Source organism: Alligator mississippiensis, chromosome 1 (assembly GCF_030867095.1).
Source record: "Alligator mississippiensis isolate rAllMis1 chromosome 1, rAllMis1, whole genome shotgun sequence".
NCBI lineage: Eukaryota > Metazoa > Chordata > Crocodylia > Alligatoridae > Alligator > Alligator mississippiensis.
In genome coordinates this window covers 342,184,793-342,199,209 of record NC_081824.1, presented here as the reverse complement: position 1 = coordinate 342,199,209, position 14,417 = coordinate 342,184,793, and the positions used below count along the sequence as shown (strand labels likewise).

At 41.9% G+C, this 14,417-nt stretch overlaps 1 protein-coding gene across 3 annotated transcripts in view; it reads right to left on the bottom strand.

The window, feature by feature from the left end:
* The window catches only part of TMEM131 (transmembrane protein 131), a 160,542-nt gene that overhangs the window by 139,126 nt on the left and 6,999 nt on the right, over nucleotides 1–14,417 (bottom strand). For all 3 annotated transcript variants that reach the window (XM_059720971.1, XM_059720972.1, XM_059720973.1), the window contains exon 2: nucleotides 4,096–4,157. In XM_059720971.1, coding sequence (XP_059576954.1) covers nucleotides 4,096–4,157 — 62 coding nt within the window. The remainder of the gene's footprint in view (nucleotides 1–4,095; nucleotides 4,158–14,417) is intronic.

Below are 14,417 nucleotides of genomic sequence, written 5' to 3'. Positions count from 1 at the left end.
CATCATAAGAGAGATCCAATATTGGCGGTTTCAATACTGGTAGGAAAATTCAAGTTCTTTTTTCAGAAATGTCATACATTGGGAGAACATACTGAAATCACCTACCAGCAGGTGGAAGGCATTAACAAATGTCTAGAGGAAAAACCTCTAGACAATTTTCAACATGTCATCCAGCACGTCTGCGCTGACTAAAAACACTGGTGACACCAAACCTGCAACAATCCCAATTTAGACATGGGCATTTTTTCACAAATTCTTTCCTACTATTACATAAAATCACAAAGAAGTAGGATGTGAAGGGACCTTGAGAGGTCATCTCCAATCCCCTGCCTAAAACAGGATCATCCCAATCCAAACTACCTCATATAAATCCATTGTCTAATTCAGTGATTCTCAACCTCCTTTTTAGATTTAAGATGCTCCTGAATAGATCTGAGGCACCCCTCAGAAAATGCCAGCTCTTAGTTTTCACTCTTTTTTTGACTACAGAAAAATAATAAAGCAGTTTTTCTGTTGCAAAGAACTTAGAAAGACCACAACTGTGGATTTATTTGAAGTCTCTGGGTTTATCTTGTGAATCATGTTTGTAAACCTAACTGTGCTAACACCAGTGGCACCACACAACACCCTTGAAAGTACCTCAAGGCACCCCACAGTGCAGTGGCATCCTGGTTGAGAAACACTGGTCTAACCCTTAGCAAAATCAGATATCCCTCCCGATAAAAAGTTGCTAGGGAAGTCTGGAGGTCCAGCCTAAGAGCTGAGTATTAAGAGTGAGACAAACGTACAGCTGAAGAAGTTGCTGTCTTGGCAACAGCAGGGACACTAGGATGATTATTGTTCTGTCTGGTTTGATTATTCTCAGTTATTTTAGAAGGGAACTGATTAATTGACAAATTACTGAGTAAGGATGACATATCCCACAGGATCACACTTCTGAATAACAAAAACTGACATTACTGGTTATAAACAGGCAGCTAATACTACATGCCAGGCTCCACTGATATCAACAAGTCACAAATTTCCCCCTCATGATCCCAAGAGAAAAGTTACTTGACAGTGTCAGCAATTCAGCCATGTTGCTTCCAGGCATAGTCAGGAGGAAAGAGCTCCCTTCATCTTGTTTCTTTCATTGTCTGATATTGCTCTCATGTGCTGTCTGAATGAGTTGAAGAAACCACTGAAACACCTTGAACTCACTGAACTATTCTTCATTCCTTTCTACCAGATAGACTATTGAGACGTATCAATAAAAGAGCATTAGAGGCTACCCAGGTATGGTGGCCAAACCTAGCTACAACGCCAGCAACATGTAAAATCATCAAAGGAAAATACTGAATGAGAACATGCCCGTCTGATATGTTTTTATGCCTGTCCTCCTCTGAGCTGTCTTGTGATTACTGTGGCTAAGGAGCCAACTGTAAAGGATTATAAACCAAAATGACTAGGTCTTCTAGGAAGAGAAACACACTCAATCTTTTCCCATTTGGAAAATTCTAGGATTAATGAAGCCTGGAAGAGCACGTGCCTGACCCAATGGTTTCTGGTCATCATCCAGTTCCAGGCTACCTTTACACTCCTTTCCTGACTCTATTTAGGGATGCTGCTGCAATGAGGGTTCTGGAGAAAATTCAAACACAAGTTGTAGGAATCACAGAAGCAGTGCCTCCCCTCAATTGCAAGAAAAGGGTATTTACTCTGTTTTTCTTTATTTCATTAAAAAAAGGATGTTGCAGAATAATTGTAGATCCTAGACTGCTCAATACTTTTGTTCAGAAAGAACATTTCAGAATGTTACAAACTATAATTTCCTCCTTGAATCATCTGGATTGTTTTGTAACTAACTGTCACCATGCAGGATGCCTTTTTCCATATATGTTTTGCTCCAGAAAATACTAAATGCTTAGAAGGATTACCAATGCAGAGCTTGCTCTTCAGACTTTTGTCAGCTCGAAGGTCTTCATAACATGTGGCCACGGTAGCAGCACTTCTCCAAAAATGAAACATTTGATTAAGCCTATTTAGTGTATAAGATGATAGGCTAATTTAGGGCTCTTCTAAACATCAGGCAAAATGGACATAAAATGCATCCTAACACTATGCTTAGACTCGCTGGTAAACAGAGAAATTTCTGCTAACCTCATCACAAATACAAAATCCCAGTACAAAATTAATAGGTTCACAACTAGATTAAGTCATGACAACAGTCTATTTTCCACAATCCAGATTCAAAATGATGAAACAATTTGCTGCCTTTTACAACACAACCCCACTGAGGTCACATTCAAGATATCCATGTGTTCATTGTTCCTTATTCCAAGCTTCATCTATATTACCTTAAACACTGAGATTCTTTCACCATGCCTCATCTCTCTGTTGGTGGCCAGCCCACAGACATATTTGCAGAGGTCTCCTCTTTATGCCTCCTTAACTACCACTAGATTCAAGATTTATGACAAGAGAATCTTGTCCTTCCATAAATATATTAAAGCTTAAACAACACAGATGGCTTGTGCAGCATTCCTGCCTCCATTTAGTGGAAAACATGTTCAAACTAGAATGGCCATCTCCAACATAATGATTTATGGCAGTGAGGGCCAATCTTTTTGGCAGGCATGCCACAAGTTAAGTTCCATGCCATGTCACTCCTACACTGCCTGATCTCCTCTGCTGCTGTTTCCTGCCCTCCCTCCCCAATTGACTATGTGACACATAGGGTGCATACAGAAGTGCAGCTCCCCGCTGCAACTAAGAACACTTTGCAGGAAGCGTTCTGAATTACAGCAATCCCCCTGGACCAAACAGAAGTTCACTGTTGGTTCCAGGGGGAAGGGGAATCTAGTTGGTGGCTAGGAGCCTGCAGCTGGTTTTCCCTAGCAATGGCACCTCCTCTCTCCCAGCCTGTTTCAGAATGGGAGGGGGGCAAAGGGAGCAGAGGCAATTCAATCTAGGGGTTCCCCAACCGCTGCTGGACGGTGACGCAAGTCACCCACCCCACCCTCTTGTGAAAGCTGAAAACCCCTCAGACCAAACTCCCTCTGCTCCCTTTACCCCTCCCATTCTGAAAACCGCTCGAGGCTGGGAGGCAGCACGGACAGAAGTTACAGAAGATTCTCTATTTTGAAATGTCTTCACCTGACCCCTCATGAAATTGAGGGTTCAGATTTTCACCCAATCAGCCATTTTTGAAGCTGCCTGGAGTCATACACTTGTGTTTGGTCACAGCTATAGACTGCTTTCTGTGGCCATATTGGGCGAAAATTGTCACTTCTGTCTGCACCCATAGTGACTCCCTGAACCACCTGCAGTACATATGCTGCAGACTGGCCACCCCTGATTTATGGAAATCAGTAGGTGCAAAAATCATCTCTGATGCAGAGAAGCAACACGAGCATGGGAGCGTTGTACTCAGCATCAGTCGCATTAAAGCCACTTAATCACCAGATCTCATGACCCTTTGAATGATCAGCCGTCAAAAAAGGCCTGTTTGCCAAAAAGTCTGCTATGGCAGGAAGCAAGGAATTCAAACAGCTTTAAAAACATATCCCTTAGCAACCACTGCTTTAGCTCCACTAGCATTAGCCTTGCATGGGCTAATGTTAAAAAGGGACTGGTAATCAATTGTGTTAAGCACTGTCACAAAGATACACTCCAAGCAGTTAAAACACCACAGTGCCCAAAAACAACTTGACAGTCACTTGGATCCCCCATCTATACTAATGGTTCTCTTCTTTCCCATCCCCACTCTGCTGCTATAATTAGTGGAGTTGAAAACAGTGGCAAAAATTTTAACATGATAGCCTTAATGTAGATACAGTCCACATATATGAAAAGTTGCATGTAATGGAAAATTAATGCTGCTGATATAATAGTTTATCTAGCAACTTGCAGTAAAGCAGAGGAAAAGACAAAGTGCATTAAAGACAGATAGCTATAAGAGAAAGTGAAGTTTAAAATACCTTTCTTCTTCTATTACTTTAAGAACAAACAAGATCCACAAAACTCAGGGGTAAACCAAAGAATACAGCTGTTTTGGTTGGTTTTTTTTGAAGGGAAAAAAGCTTTCATCTTTTATCATTGAGATGGTCTGCTTACCTGCAATAGGCTTCCTTCATCAAATCGTAGCATGTCTATTATGCTGTCTGACTGGATGAAAGCTGTGAAGAAAGAAAACAGTCCATTATGTATGGAAATACACTTTGATCCCATAATACCAGCATGGGCAAACCTCCCCCAGCCCACCAAAAGAGCTATACTGGTTTTCCAAAAATGTTTTGAGAGCAGCTGTTCATTAAATCATGAAGATCCAAAACCTTCCTTGCCACCACCTCCATTCTCCACCATCGCCTAAATCAGCACTGGACAATGTTTTCACACACTGAGCTGAAACAACCCAGCTCAGGTCTGACGCAGGTTACTGCATCTTCCTGCCATCCAGCCGTGGTGCAGACAAAGCTCCTGCTGCCAGAACACTGCCAAAGCTTTCTGTCACTGAAATGCCACTGAAACTTCCCAGCTTTGGTCCTGGGGGCCATGGATTGCTGACCCCTAGCCTAGATACCCAAGCCATTTCTTATGAAGTGAATGGTAATAAACACTCTTGGTTCATAAAGGAGATTTACCCTCTGATTACCCTTTGTGGTGGGGGGAAGGAGGGAGGGGAGGAAGGGAGAAATGACTGGTTCAATTTCAATTTCCCACAATCAGCACAAGCACACCTTTCTATGTTTGATTTACATATTTCTTGGGTAAGATTAGTGACTTTGAGGTCAGTCCCTTCTTTCAGCTGTTTTTTCACAGGCATGAGAAAGTACCAGTAAGAATGACCAGAGTCAAATATAGAAAACTCAACCAAAATAGCATGTTTGATTCCTCACTTAAAAATGACTAAGGCCCAGATCTATAAAAGGATGTATACCTTCGCCACACAAAGATTCAGCCATTTAAAATGGGACTTCAGCAAACTATAGACACCTAAATCCAAAACTGAAATTCTGAAAACCCTTATTCAGCAGCTGTCTAACCCCTGAGATCCTTGTGTTAGGCAGTGAAGTTCCCCAGATGAATATGAGTATATACAAAGCCTACAAGTGCCTCAGTCTAGTCAGGGTCTAGCAGCTCTACACATAGAGCATGCCCAAGTTTTATCTGGATTCACAAAGTGGGCATTCCTCCACCTGTTTTCCCTGAGGGGTTCAATCTGGTGAGCAGTCTCCTAGCTTGTCTACTAGATCAAGCTTCATACAAAATGCAGCAGCTGCCACTTTTAAAAGACAGCAGGTGGTAAAGACACTTGCTGGGCAGGGAGCCTTGAGTTCCATTCTATGCTCCAAGAACCCTTTAACGTAAAATACAGAAGTCAATTGAAAAATACATAAACAGAACTTGGAGCAGACACTAGCTCATCCCTGCTCCCGAAATTACCCTTGTCACTGGGCTAGAGTTGTGCTTACTCTTATGCTGACCCAATGTTCCCTTTTACAATCCTGGGTTTAAAACAATTTTTGAAAAGGCTCATTCTTGTAATGAGAATGAAACATACTGAACCATCATGATGTCATTTTACGGGATTACTAAGAGCCACAAAACCATAGAACTCTAATGCAAAGTTTCTAACATAAGTCTAAAAGTACAGCCCAGCGGCTCTGAATATTTAGTTTCAGGGTACTGAAACACTAACTTCATTGAGGGAAAAGCAACCTCACATTTACTGAATGGTGTGTGCACCTTAGCAGTTACCATGGAGTAACTGGTTACGTTCACACCCTAGTTTACCATGCCGTAATTTGTTTGTATGCCCATGCCCTTAGTGCAAATACGTTCTGTACTACTTTAACACTGATGTGAGTTGGAACAGGTCATTCCAATCTCAGTTTTAATCTTTGCTTTGAATTAACTTGCATTCATACATTTGAGTAACGCCTTTAATAGCATAACTGATCTATACAGGCACTTGGAAACTAAGTTAAACATGCACACAAAAAACTCCAGTAAAGGTTCTTTTAATTGCAGTTCTGAGTGGCAATCATTTAGCTGTTAGGTACTTAAAATACAACGGTCAAACCTGAGTCCACACAAATAGACGTATCATACGCTGAATTCTACTAGGATTTGGTCTCTGCATCCGAGTTTGCTAGGGCTATAGAATCTCATGAGGAAGCAGTTTTTCACTTTAGAAAATTTAACCCTAGGAACTGAGAACAAGAGTTTCCAGACAGTTTAATTCATAATGGACTAGTTCTCTGTCAAGCAGTTCTCTCATATTTTACAGGCCTTTAAAACAGTCCATCCAAGTTTTCACAAATTAATTGCAATGAAAGGTATAAAAAAATGTAAAATGTTTGCAGATTGTTTTTTAAAAATAAGCAAATAAAACACAACAGTATTTACCCACTATATAAAAATGTTACATCCATCCTTCTATGGTCTACACACAAATTTATGTTAGAGAACTAAAGGTGGATTGTGAATAATCAAGCCTTTAGTTGAGATGCCAGCAAATACCTTTCCTTCCAATTGTTGAAGGTATTAGATTTAAATGTGTTAAATGACCAGTAGAATTTATGCATAAGAACATTCTTTTCCCTGAACCGAGTTTCAGCTGCTTGTTCTTTTGCATCATAGCTCCAAGTTCTTTTGCCGAGTCCTGTCTACCCTATTTTTCCTGTAGCAGACAATTGCAACACAACACAAAAAACACAATTCAAAGAATTTTTCAGATCTTCTACATACTTCATAAGTCAGCTACAAGGCAAAATAGAAAAAAAGTCAAGAGAACTGCACTCTGAAATGACTGTTTCTATATCTGAACTTCCTTAGGCTACATAGACCAGTAACTTCATCCATAAATTGGGGGGGGGGGAGGAGGAGGTGTTTTGCATGCAGTGACTCATACACTGTAGCTATATAACTCTTACGGCCAAACAACTTGAACGCAGACACCCCTTCTGTAAAACCCACAAACTTTCCTCAGCCACTCCAAGTTATTTTTGTCTTCACCACAAAGCAGCAGATGTCAGGGAAGACTTATGTGGATGAATGTGTTAAATAAAAGTGCCCTTCATCATTATATCATTTAAGAAATGTTTTCAGGGAACAGATGACAGTTAGAGCCAGGTGAAGTCACATGGCCAGCAGCCAGGCTTTCCAGGGTGCTTTGTAACAGTTGTGCCTCCTAAGTCAGACTGCGGTCACGTTTCTGTGGTTGAACCTTTTATTTTTCATAGATTCATAGATGTTAGGGTCGGAAGGGACCTCAATAGATCATCGAGTCTGACCCCCTGCATAGGCAGGAAAGAGTGCTGGGTATTTTGATCATACTCAAATTCTCAAGCCTTTGTTTCCATTTTATTGATGATTTCATCAGAGCATTTTAAGATTAAACTTGTGTTTCCATCCAACTCCCAGACTAATGTGAAAAAAAATCACTTGTCAGAGAAAAAGCTGAGAAGACTGTATTTTATGATTCCCTGAGCTGACAGGTTACATTTTCTGAATACAGCCAAAGTTTCCTATAAAGTCATTACATTTTATAAAAATTAAAGTCAGAAGGAACCACTAGATTACCTAATCTGACCTTCTTCATATGTCACACCAGCAAGTAGCAACCACATTCCCCACAGCAATCCCAAAGATACATTGCTACGTCTCCAATTATTTAAGCTATATCCTCTTTTCTTCAAGTCTTGGACAAATTATTCTGAATGCTCAAACATGTTAAGGCATGCTTCACGGTTTAGCATGCCTTTGCATTTCTCAATCAAAGAAACGCGACTTGACGGAGAGGGGGAGAAATCAAGCTAGGGAGAAAAAAAAAAGATGCATGGAAAAGTCTCTCTGTCCAGCTAACTTATCGTGTATGATGTACCTAAAAGCGGATGAGTAAGTTTTATAGCCTTGATCATGAAATGACTGGTTACTCACAAAGAATCCGACTGTGCAAGTTATCCCAAGCAAGTATATACTCAAGGCCACCTAACTCTAAAGACTGAAAAAACCCAACCATTTGGTTTAGATATGCTGCTCATTACCCTTTCTACTGGTCAACTAAAGTATTTAGATTCTGCCAAAGTTACAAACCACCCGTTTCTAGAAGAATAATGCATAGGATAAGAAAGAAATCGAGCAACGTGCAAAATGCTTGAGAAAAAGTGTCAAACAGCTGGGTAAATAAATTCAATTATGTAACATCTTTCAGAAGTGTGAAAATTAAAGACAGCATGCTAGGAAAATTATGTAAGGTATGACAGCTATGCTCATAATGTGTAACTTTAAATCAAAAACTGACATCCCATGAATAAAGGAGAACAGCGGTAAATTGTAAACACTCAGCAGTAACCACTTTTCATCAGTTTGGAAGTACTTAAACTTATCCTGTCTTAAGAGCTGCACACAAATTAGCTGGTTGATAGCTTCAAGCTGTTCTGAAGTCTCAGGCACAAAACTAATTATATAATAGGAAAGCAAACCTAAAATTTTATTTATCCTATAACACATGCATCTTTATGCTAAAAGCTCAAAACTCCCCCTAAAGACTAAAGCACCTCAAACAGAGCCAGAAAAGACTGGTCAACAGTCCTTTCCCTTGTGATAATTATGTAGAGACTGAATCACCATACTTCCTTCCAGTGGTCCATAGGAAGGGGAAATACCATATTTATTTGAATATGAGACAAGTTTTTTTCTCAAACTTGGGGTAGGCGGGGAAGCTCATCTTATATTTGCATACAAGAAAACCTCACTACATAAAGTGCATCATCAAACTGCTGCCAAAAGCAGCATGTGCTCAATACATGGAAACCAATGATAAAAGTTGATCAAGCACAACCAGCAATGAATATGACTATAAAACACATAGCTCATATTGGGCAAACATACTGATAGAAACCTATCACAAATATAGGTTAGTACAGGCCATCTAAATAAGATAAGGGTAGTGTCCAATACGCTCAGTCCCCCTCAGCAATGACACTTTTCAAATCATGGTGAGCCACTACACTGAAGAGGAAGTAAAAATGTATTCATTCTCACAGCTGAGCTGAGCTGTGCCTTTCTTTCCCATTTCCAATGATTCCCGTTTCTTCACCAGCCTTAAATGTCTGGCAAACATCACCACATGAAGCTCCAAACAGTTCACCCAGAATCCCTCTGTTGCCCCCTATCTCAGCCCATCACATCTGATTAGTGTGGCCTTGCCCTCCATGATTTAGAATGCACCAAGTTGCCCTGCACCTCAACTGCATCATCCCAGGACTCATGACAAAAACACCCAGTTTCAGTCATGAGTTGAGGCTAATTAGCACATGGATCCCTTTTGCGGGAGGGGGGGGTGCATCTGAGTATGCACACAACACTGAACTGCAGGGTCACTATGGCTCAGCCCACTAAACTATATGGTATGTAGTGAGCCTTCTGGCTTTGGACTAATACCATTCATAGTTTGTACTATATAGGTACAAAAGTGCTGTTGAAAAATGTTTATGGAGTGCCTGGGCTAAAACTTGGAACAGTTTAAAAAAAGGTAAAATGCATCAATTCTGGATGAACTAAGTCTATGGGTACCCTATGGGTACGCTTATTTCAAAGTCAGTGTTTTCAAATTTGCCACTCATTTCCATGTGTTCAGGGGAAGCATGGTCTGACAGTAAATGGGGGGGGGGGGGCAGGGAGAAGGGGCTGCAGGGGGGAGAATTTGGAGGGGGGAGCAGAGGGCAAGGGCGCTTCCTGAAGCCCCAAATTTATTTTTCTCTGTTGTAACAGTGGTAAGGGGACAAATTCAAGCCAAACCTCCAATAATTAATTCTATACTTTGAAATTGATAACAAATGTATTAGTATTCTATATACAGAATCAAATTATCATCATATGGGGGGGTTCATCATATTTAGGGTCATCTTATATTTGAGTGAATACAGTATGTCAGGTTGGAAAAAGGGTCTAGACAGAATGATTACAGCTAATTCATCCCATTAGTACACTATTTAAAAGCAAGCCATAAAACAGAAGGTGTCAACATACAACTGATTCACAAGATATGCAGGAGATGGACGAGGACATTATGACCTAGCCTGAGGGAAGGGAAGTGAGCAAGTCTCAGATTATGGCCAAACAAAAACCTAGCCTTGAGCAGGTCACATGGCTGTGTGTATGCATATAGGTCTGTGATGGTACAGATGCTCCACGGTTTTACTCCAGTACCAAGATGTGTTATGCAAGACAGTTGGAACTTGTAAGGAATCATGTATACCCAGAAATACAGCAAGTTTCTCACTGAAAGTGAGCCATAATACAAGCTAATATTTCTAGGAGAACCTTTAGAGAAAAACCTAACGTGCATTAAGGGCTATCCGACACCTAAATTCCCCCAACTTTTTTTAGAAACCAATCTGAAGGAAAACTGCTATATTTAATTAAAAACCCAAACTACTTCCTTTTAATATTATTCCGTTTCAAAGTTTTACAAGTCATCTTCTCTTCCCTTACAATTTGAATTTTCATCCATGAAGTTAAAACTTATTGTTGTTTTTACTATTTTTACAAAGGTTAATAAATATTGACTAATGCTTGAGAGAAAGTCATAATGTTACAATATGTATCATTTCACTCACTTCAAGGTGGTGGAGTATCTCAAAATTCAGAAGGTTCTGTATGCAGTGAAATTTGGTAATTACATTAGTCACTAGGACAGCCTGTCCTAATGGTGGTATTAGCCGGTACATTCTGCATGCTCCACCAGAGACCTCATGGATTTGTAAACAAGGCAATATGACTGCATTATCACCTGTTAAAATATTAGTCATTTTTAAATGTACCCACATATAAAATTGCAATGGAATTTGTTCCTGATAATTAGTCAGCTTAAAAATACTGACCTATGCTCTCCATGGGAGGGCCTCCTTCATAGTCATGTAAACTGTATATTAACGGTTTGTGTCTAGTCATACAATTCTCATAGAACAGACCACAGCATGCACAACTTGTCCTCAGAATTTTTGTAGTGTATTTTTGTCTTTTTTATACATGTCAAAAATCATTTTTATAGTCAATCTAGCATACAAAATACATTTCATGAAACATTGAAAATGGATAAGTACCGATACTTAGTTCATTGTTGCAAATCCCACTGGAGTAACAAATTAACTAGATTTTTACTGTAGTTTATTTTTTACAAATGTTTTGATCATCTGACTCTAGCATCCCTCTTGGATAGAGGCTAACCTACATGAGAACAGCTTGAGATGAATGCTTTTTGATCTTTCACTGAAAACCACAACAACTTTTTTTTCTTTTAAAGTGACTGAAGAAATCAAGGGCTAATTGCCAGGATCCTTTCATTTTTTGTGATAAGGCATTTAGCAGAATTTGCATATTCATTGGAATCTGACAGGGCTTTGCCAGGTCACTGTGAGCACTTCTGCTACGGCTTTGAGCTTGCAGGCTCTGGGCTATCAACTATGTGCCTATGAACAGCCAAAAATACATGTTCTGGGTCCAAAGTGGAAACATATCAAAAGTAATGGCATAAGAGGAAGTTTCCTCAAGACACAGGTGTCAAACATCTGGCTCCTGGGGTTCCAAGAGGAGCTGAAAACTCAGGGATTGGGGTGCGTACTGGCAGTACCGACCACTAAATTTCCAGCTCAGAAGCCATGCTGAATACATGTGCCAGTAGAATAGGGGGGCAAGAATGAACAACAGCAGTATTAACCCTTGTGCCACTGCTGCCGCAAGGACTGGAACCAGCCCAGAAGTCTCCTCAAGACCCAGATTCAGCCCAGAGTTGCAGGGAAGTTTGACCCCATTACTCCAAGACATTTACAAGAAAAAAAAAAAAGGAAAGAAGCTCCAAGTTATCAAAAGAGGAACCACCTTTGACTTTTCTCTAGTTATCAGACATGCAAAAATCACCTCCTCTTCTTATACATCACCGTAATACATTTTAGTAATATTATAAAATATTCAGCTATACTTCTGCAACTTTGTCTTCATTGGGTTTGCATGGACCTAACTATCATTGGAATCCATGTCAAAACAAGGTAACTAAATCTGTCCTGAAGGAGTGAAAAGGGCCAGTCAGGGACACCAGGTCCCTGCACACAAGTTAAATTCAGTCTTTCCATGAGCCTAGTGCTTCCCGGGAACCCAAAAACATTTAGAAACAAAATAGAGTGATACCCAATTTACTGGAAAAGGCTTTTCTGTAAACTCTGCAGGCTCAAGAGACCCCATTATCAACCCACAACAATTCTACCTCCACTCCAAAGATTCTAGCGCCCACTGCCAGGGGGGCTGGCCTCAGAGCAGGCGGAAGGCGGCAGTGCTGGGAGGGCTGGCTACAGGGGGCAAATTTTAGGGTGGCTATAGTCTCCCAAGCGCCCCACCAGCCATGCTCAGGGCACTTTGCTCTGCTGCCTTTCCCTTGGGAGCCCTGCACTGGCCTGGCATCCCTTGCCTGGGCCACAGCACGGGGCTTCCAAGGGAAAGGGAGCAGAGCAGAGTGCCCCAAGCAGGGGTGGCACTGGGAGCAGCTATAACCACTACAAATTTAACCCTAGTCCCCCTTATAGCCACTCCTCCCAGCACTGCCACCGCCTGCCCTGCACAGATGAGCCTGTCGCGTTCCCACCCACTCTGAGCCCAGGCCCAGCCCAACCCCCCCAAGTGGGAAGAGGCTGGAGCTGTCCCTGGTTCTGAGTCCACAGTGGGCAGCCTGCCTCCAACCCCTGCAAAAATCCAGGGAGGCACATGCCTCCCCCAGGGCTGCGCGCAGTGGCAGGGATCCACCCCCCTCACCACCCTGCAGTACCCTCTGGATGCCCACCCATGGCTCTGTTCCACTCCCAGCCCTGGGTTCCATTCACCGCACTGGCTGGGCAGCGCCTACCCCTGCCCCACTCCTCCCGCTCATTGCAGGCGCCCTGATCTGCCGCTCCCCACAACCCTTCCCTCCCACAGACTTACCAGCAGGGCTCTGTTGTCTAAACTGCCAGGCTGTATTCCTGGCCGCATACATGTGTGTGGCTGTGCACATGGACATGACATTTATTGATGACATTATCGGCTACACTGGCCAAAAAAAAGGCCAATAGCCAATAATGTTAATTTTCCTGTTCTCAGTGACAATCCATTATGTGACCAATATATCAGTGCACCTCTAATTACTATACCCTCATTAGGGATTGTTCCTCGCCTTAAAGAAAACAGAAGGAAGATGGGATTTTCGGAGTGCCCAAAAATTGAGAGAGAAAACAGAAGAGGCCACATTGCAAGAACTACATGGATCCCTACTCCAACACCTTTTTGAAGCATTAGGATTAACTAACATTAGTTCTCCAACAATGGGAGCAGCAGTTAGCCATAAGCTGCAGCACTATGTAAAGGCTCCTCACGTTTTTTGGCTCCTTTCCCACAATCCTGCATCCTTGCCCCTCCCCACCCATACACACCTCTGGAGTCCTGTGTCCAGTTTTGGGCTCCCCACTACAAAAAGGATGTGGATAAGCTGGAAAGAGTCCAGCAAAGAGCAACGAAAATGGTTCAGGGGCTGCAGCATATGACATATGAGAAGAGGCCGAGGGAACTGGGCTTATTTAGTCTGCAGAAGAGGCTAAGGGGGTTTGACAGCAGCCTTTAACCACCTGAAGGATGGTTCCAAAGAGGATGGAGCTAATAGACTGTTCTCAGTGGTGACAGATGACAGAACAAGAAGCAACCATCTCAAGTTGCAGCAAGGGAGGTTTAGGTTAGATATGACAAGAAACATTCTTACAAGACAGATAGTAGTGCACTGGACCAGGTTACCCAGAGAGGTGGTAGAATCTCCATCCTTGGAGGGTTTTAAGACCCAGCTAAACAAAGCACTGTCTGGGATGATATAGTTATGGATGATCCTGCTTTGAGCAAGGAGTTGAATTAAGTGACCTCCCAAGGTCCTTCCAACCCCTATTTTCTAAGGCTCTATGAACGCTTGAGGCTTAACAGCCACTCCCAAAGCACAGGCATCCAAATCCACTTTTAAACAAACAACTGAATTTGCTTTAGCTGCCTGCACCAGTGATTACAGTCCTAATACTGATCCATCCCCTAACTCAGGTCAGTCTCCAAAGGGAGCAGCACTCAGATCACAACAAAGAAGGATTTGGGGTTGGTCTGAGCAGTCTTTAACTATTTGAAAAGGGGTACCAAAGAGGATGGAACGAGACTTCAGTGGTGACAGATGACAGAACAAGGAGCAATGGTCTCAAGTTACAGCAAAAAAGGTTTAAGTTGAATATCAGGAAAAAACTGTCTCACTAGTAGGGTAGTGAAGCATTGGAACAGGTTACCCAGAGAGGTGGTGGAATCTCCATCCTTGGAGGTTTTTAAGGCCTGGCTTGACAAAGCCCTGGCTGGAATGATGTAGCTGGGGATGGTCCTGC